We start from the raw sequence: 6264 nt of genomic DNA on the forward strand, positions 1-6264 counted from the left end.
AGCATAACCAGTTTTTTTCGAAGAATTATTTTAGGGCTGCTGCGTTTACCGAGAACAGGAGCAGCTTTCCTGGAACGGTGTGTGGGGAAAGGTTGTGCAAAACTTTCGATTTAAAAACATCAGTCAAGTTTTCATCAGAAAGGCCCATTTCCTGGGATCTCCCCCCACGCTCCCCCGAGGCTTCCCAACAAGCAGCTGCTTCGCAGGAGAAATCCGGGCTGGCTCCGATAAATATTTAACGGCTATTTTGGGCTGCCTCAGGAGAGCCCGAGGCTAAGCAGACTCGGCGCGAGCAGTTACGTGCGTTTTCATGCTGCTTTACACAGCCGGAGGGAGCACGACCCCTCTAACCGTGCCGCTCGCCCGAGCAGCCCCCCGCGGCCACCGCGGCCACCGCTTCCCACGCCCAGCCCGACCCGCTCGAGCCGTAGGGCGCCGGGTATCGGATAGCCAAGTCGCACGTGGATTTTTGGCCCACCTCCTGAGCCCCGTGAACCTCTAGAGGCCAACGGCGGCTCCGGGTCCCCGCCGCCGGGACGCACGGCTGGGCGAGGGGGACAAGGGACCCGCCAAGGTGCCGCAGCGATGGCACCGCTCCTTGCGCCCCGTCATCTCCGCGGATCGGGCAGGGGGACACACCGGTCGCGCGGTGCTGCCCGGCCCCCTGCGCGCGCCCCGTACCTGTAGTTGTGGAACCAGTTGATGACCGTGTTGGTCTTGAGGTTGAGCTGGAAGGAGAGCAGCTCGATGGTCTGCTGCGAGGGGTAGGGCTCCAGCTGGTAGGCCTTCTTCAAGGCTTCCTTCTCCTCCGGTGCCAGCACCACCCGGGGCTTCTTGATCTGCAGCAGGCTGAGGTCCTGCGGCTGCAGGCTGGGGCTGGCACACTCCGAGCGGGCGCCGGGGGACTCGCTGTCCGAGCCGGCGCTGATCAGCCCGTAGCGACGCTTCAGGTAGGCTGTGGGAGAGGAGACGGTGCAGCGCTCCTGGGACGCACAGCCAGGCCACCCTAGCTGCCTCCTGGCCGCCCACGCTGGCCCCGGCTGCTCCCTAAGGGCTGCAGGGAATCGGTGGATGCAGATCCAGCTTGCAGCACCCCGAGGCCCCCCGGCCAGGCACGTCCACGGCCCCGCCGCTCACCTTTCTTCTCCAGCTTCTTCATGTCSCGGAGCTTCTCAACGTTGTGGGGGTCGTTGAGCCAGAGCTGCATGCGGACGAAGGGCTCCCTCCCCTTCAGGCTCAGCTTGTGCCACGGTTTGGGCCTGGAGAGGAGATCGGACACCGAGCCCTGCGTCAGGCCCAGGATGCTCTCCCCAAATAGCCGCTGGCCTGGCAGAGGAGAAGCAAAAATGGTTAGAGCAGGGCCAGAGCAGCGGGGCTGGAGCTCTGGACCCCCGTCTCCCCCCGCGGCGGAGGTGCCTCCAGTTTCCAGGGCAGCCTCGCTCCTAGCGAGCCCACGGCCAGGTTCCCCCTGGACGCCGCAGGGCCGGGGCGAACACGGGGCTCTGTGGCCGCTAAAACGGGGGTGGAGGGGGCGAAGCACCCAGGACGTGGGCAGCCCATCCGTGGCAGCCCAGGAGCGCGCGCGGGGAGGTGCCTCRGTGCAGCCGAGCGGAGGAGGTGGCACCCCAAGAGCTGCTCCCCGCCGGGGCAGGCAGCTCCGGGAGCCCCGCGGTGCCCGGCCGAGCCCGGCAGCCGGGCAGTGCCGTGCCCGAGGCGGTGCRCACCTAGGTTGTTGTCCGTCAACACCTCCTTGACCTTCTTGGTGATGGAGTAGGTGTCCAGCTCGGGGGACATGGCGACGATCTCCTGGATGCCCACGGGCCCTTGGCTGTTGGGGCAGATCTTSCCGCCGAGCGCAGAAGCCGACCGGCTCTCGGGTTGCTGGTTTTCCTTGCTGCTCTCCAAGGCGAGGGTGAGGGGCTCCTGGGAGCCCTTGTCCTGCTCCGAGGGGCTGGGGGGCGGCGAGGGCGACGAGCGGGCCTCCGCGGGGCTGGCTGCGAAACACGCCGGGGAGAGCGCGCCTCAGCAGCGCCGCTCGCTCCGACCGCCGCCGTCCCCCCCCTTTCCGTGGGAAACCTCCCGGGCTGGGAGGAGGCCGGGAGCGGGGCCCGAGGGAGAAGCGCAGCGGGAAGGGCGCGGGAACTCCGGCGCTCAGCGCTGCCTGCGGCACGCGCAGCCCGCGAGCGGCTCCGTCTTTGAGGGGGGGAAACAAGCAGCATCTCTGAGGCCGCTGCTGCGGAGCAGGAGGCGACGGCGGAATAATTAAACAGAGAAAACACAACATTAACATAAAAAACCAGTTACTTCTTTATTCCAGGCACAAAGCCAAGGATTTTGTTGTGTTTTTTCCTTTTTTTTTTCCCCCTTAACTAGACGACTTTCAAAACCCATTTCTGACAAAGTAACATTTGAAGGATCTGCGTAACAGTCTTGTCTAATGCACTAATTAAGGGGGTTTGAAACGAGTCGGATGTGTCAGAACAGCGGCTTTGGAGAGACGGATAAAAGGGCCCGGCGGCGCGGCACGGCACAGCACGGCACGGCACGGCACGGCGCGGCGCGGCGCAGCGCGGGCTTACCCTGCGCGGGGGCGGGCTGCTGGCCCACGCCCTGGCCCAGCCGGTCCGTCAGCCACAGCTGCATGCGGATGAAGGGCTCGCGGCCCTTCTGCGTCAGCTTGCTCCACGGCTTGGGCCGCGACAGCATGTCGCTCACGCTGCCCTGCGACAGGCCCAGCACCTGGCGGACGGCGCGGACGGCGTTAGGCTGCTCCGCGCACGCGCCGCCGGAGCGCAGAGCCCCCGCGGGAGCCCCGGCCGGTACCTTCTCTCCGAAGATCCTCTGGCAGATGCCGTTCTTGGCCAGCTTCTCCTTCACCTGCCGGGTCAGCTCCAGCGTGTCCACCTCCCTGTACATGTACATCTCGTACTGCTCCGGCGTCAGCGGCGGCACCGTGGGCTTGAGGGTCCGGGGCACGTARGCCGGGTAGTAGGAGAGGCGGCCGGCGGCCGGCGGCTCGGCCCCCTCCGGCTTCACCTCCGGCGCCCTGGGGGGCTCGTCGTCGGCCGCCGGCGGCTCCTCGTCGTTGGCGCCGCTCTCGCCGGCGTCCCCGCGGGGCCAGGCCCGGCCGTTGGCCATGCCGGAGTAGCTCGAGGAGGAGGAGGAGAGCGAGGGCGAGACGGAGGTGTAGGGCCGGCCGAGCAGGCTCCTCTCCGCCGCCCAGTGCTGGTCGAAGTAGGAGCCGGCGTCGCCGATCTCCGACTTGACCTTGCGGATGATGCTCTGGACGAAGGCGGCGGGCGAGAGGACGGCGAGRGGCGCCTGCGCGGCGGCCCCGGGGCCGGCCCCGCTCCCGTCCTCCTGCTTGATGTAGGCCTGGACGATGTTCTGGCTGACGGCGGCCAGCGTGGCGCGCTCGGCGGGCGGCGTGCCGCCAGCACGCCCGGCCCCGGCCTCCAGCTCCAGCAGCGCCTGCTGCTGCGCCTGCATCTCCCGCCGCGCCTGCTCCAGGATGCTCTTGATGGCGTCCTCGGAGCCGGCGCCGCCGGAGCCGTTGGCGACCGCCTGAGGCGCCGAGGAGCTTTTGGGCTCGCCTGGGGAGAGGAGAAGAGCGGCAGTGAGCGGGGAGGGCGCCGGCGGCGAGGGCAGCGCCGCCTCCCGGCTCCCCCAGCACGACGAGCCGGGCGGTTGTTTCGCTCGGTGCTTTTTTTAACCCCCTTAAACTCCAGCGAGATTGGCTGTTAATTGCATTTCCTTCCCTTGCCTTTATTTATTACCAGAACAGCTTTTGCTTAGCATGGCGCGCATGTAAATCATTTCAGCCCGGGCGGGAAGTTCACACCTCGCTGGAAGGAACGGGAATTTCCAGGCTGCCTGTGAAAGCGCAGCCCGGGCTTCTCCCGGCGCTGGGGCGAGCCTGGTGCCAGTGCAGCTGTTTGCACGGCCCCTTCTCTGTCTTCACACCAGAACGCRATTTTTGATGCTTTTCTCAGCACAGCAGTGTTTTGTTTTTTTTTTTTAGGGCATTGTTTTAAAATGGTGCCATAATTCAAAATGCAGGCGAAGGGGGATTTTATCCAGCTCTTGTTAATAGTGTTCTCCTTCAGGCAGACAAGCAAGGCGGGCGATTTCAGCCCCGTGGGGACTGCTTTGGCAGATTATGAGTGCAGAAATCAGCCGGGTAGTGCGGACAGCGGCACCCAACAAAGCAAACGCTCGCAAAGCTACATATATAACTGGGATTCTGTTTCGACGATTGCAAAATAAATCCTATTAACAACGATGGCAATACACAAACATGTTTGTTTTCCCCGTCTGGTTTTCCACCATTCTTGTCTAATTTAATTCTCAGGGATTCTGCTTTCTCAGCAGACTACCTGTTTTAATGTATTTCATTTCTTGTAATTGACTGTGCACGCAGCTGGTTTAATGATTCCTCGTGCCATATGGATCGTGCGTTCTCATTTAATCATCTGTTTCGGGAGGGGGGAAGGGAGGGGTGAGGTCCGAAGTTTCTGAAAGCCCTGGTGCCGAAGGGGCTCTGCTTAGGAGGAGCCTCGCGAAGGCAGGGAGGCACCGCAGCGCTCCCAGCCACGTGGGAGGGCTTCATCGCTGACAATATTTAACGTGATTTCTTCCCACTGTGATCCCCAAATGTTTTCTATGGATGTCCCTAGGTCAACGTTTCACTTTGTATCGCAACTGTGGGCAGAGAGGTAAGAAAACGACAGTGCCCAGCAGCTCCCTGGGGATCCAGTCCAAGCAGGGAGGACCCCAACAGGTCCCTGTTCCAGACCTTGTGTCCGGGTAGGAGAAACACCCAAAAAAGCCCCATTTGGCCCCGCTGTCTTGGTCCAGGGCCCTGCTTGCAGCCGAGGTCCCCATGGGCTGCCACGGTCAGCCCAGCGCCACCCACTCAGGACCTGCTCCTGCCATGGACACCAGGAGCTGCCAGGGATCCTTGGGGCCAGAAAGCGTTTCCAAGCTCAGGGCACCTACACTGGGGCTCCGAAACCCCAAACCTTTCTCTGGGGAAGGATGTCCCAGCCTTTTGCGATTTGCAGGCTCCTAGTATTTCCTAGAGGAGGTAAAATCCCCCGTGCGGGGATTCGAGCCACATTTGGGGGCCAGAACAGGAAGGTCAGGGGAGGGCTTGGACCTCGGCCGTGCAGAGCCAGGGGTGCAAATGCGGTGCCCGGGGGCTGCCGGCCGTGGGCACCCGCGGGGCGGCTCCGGGGCCTCCCGGCACAGCGCAGCGGCACCCACCTCCCTTCTGCGACTCGATCTCCTTCTTCGCCTGCTCCAGGATGTTTTTGATGGCGTCGTCAGAGCCGGTTTCTGGCGTTCTGATCCGCGGCGTGATGCTACCTGATCAAAGAGGCACGATAACAGATTTGTCACCGGCGCTGGTTTTACAAGCTCCACTTGTACGTCAGGAAGTATTTACCGCTGCTCGTGTTCAGCTATTTTTAGGGATGCTGGTTTTAAGAAAAACGTCACTCCCGATTAGTCACTAGCCAGACGAAGGGAGCCCAGGTAGCTCCGCCGGCAGCTCTCGCCTCCTCGCCTCCAGCTCAGCCTGCCGAGGCGGGGGGAGACCACCCTGCTGGCRGGGGCTTCCCGGCACCGTGCCCTATCTGGATGCAGGGCAAAGCCGGCACGAGGTCCCTGCGCTCTGCTCGGCTTTGCAAAGCGGTTGGATTTGCAGGGGGGGGAAAAGCAGCCTCCCTGCCCGGGAGCGGAAAGGAGGCAGGTTTGGGGCAAACGGGCAAAGCCCCGGGGCCGCTACCGTTCCCTCGTTTATTTTAACAAAACACTCGCGACCCCGTCGATTCGCACGCGGCGGAACGTGCTCGTGAATAATTAAACGGCGCTTGGCAGAATTAACGAGCGAAGCGCGCTYGGGGGTGCGGCTTCCGCCACGGTTCGGTTTTAATCGCTACGGTTCGCCGGGGCCTCATCCTGCCCGGCGAGGAACAACGCTCGGGCGCCGGCTCCGGGCTGCGAGCGTCCCGGGGCGCCGCGGCCACTCACCTCTCTGGCGCACCTGGATGGTCCTCAGCGCCAGCACGTTCTGCTCGTCCGCCAGGAACTGCTTCATCTTGATGAACGGCTCCTTGCCCTTCACCGTCAGCTTGCGCCAGGGCTTGGGCCGGGCCAGGATCTCGCTGACGGAGCCCTGCGACAGCCCCAGCACGTAGTGCCCGAAGACCCGCTGCCCGATGTTGTGCTTCAGCAGCTGCTCCTTCACCTGGAAGGCGATTT

General features: G+C 63.5%; 1 protein-coding gene across 1 annotated transcript in view; it reads right to left on the reverse strand.

Moving 5' to 3' along the window:
* Nucleotides 1-6264, reverse strand: part of CUX2 (cut like homeobox 2) — a 43011-nt gene that overhangs the window by 1709 nt on the left and 35038 nt on the right. The window contains exons 12-19 of the mRNA XM_085311615.1: nt 6034-6264; nt 5266-5367; nt 2824-3593; nt 2580-2739; nt 1725-1994; nt 1138-1326; nt 675-955; nt 352-544 (exon numbers count right to left, since the gene is read on the reverse strand). Coding sequence (XP_085167741.1) covers nt 352-544; nt 675-955; nt 1138-1326; nt 1725-1994; nt 2580-2739; nt 2824-3593; nt 5266-5367; nt 6034-6264 — 2196 coding nt within the window. The remainder of the gene's footprint in view (nt 1-351; nt 545-674; nt 956-1137; nt 1327-1724; nt 1995-2579; nt 2740-2823; nt 3594-5265; nt 5368-6033) is intronic.

This window comes from Rhea americana, unplaced genomic scaffold (genome assembly GCF_003343005.1).
Source record: "Rhea americana isolate MKP2758 unplaced genomic scaffold, rheAme1 scaffold_346, whole genome shotgun sequence".
Taxonomy (NCBI): Eukaryota; Metazoa; Chordata; class Aves; order Rheiformes; family Rheidae; genus Rhea; species Rhea americana.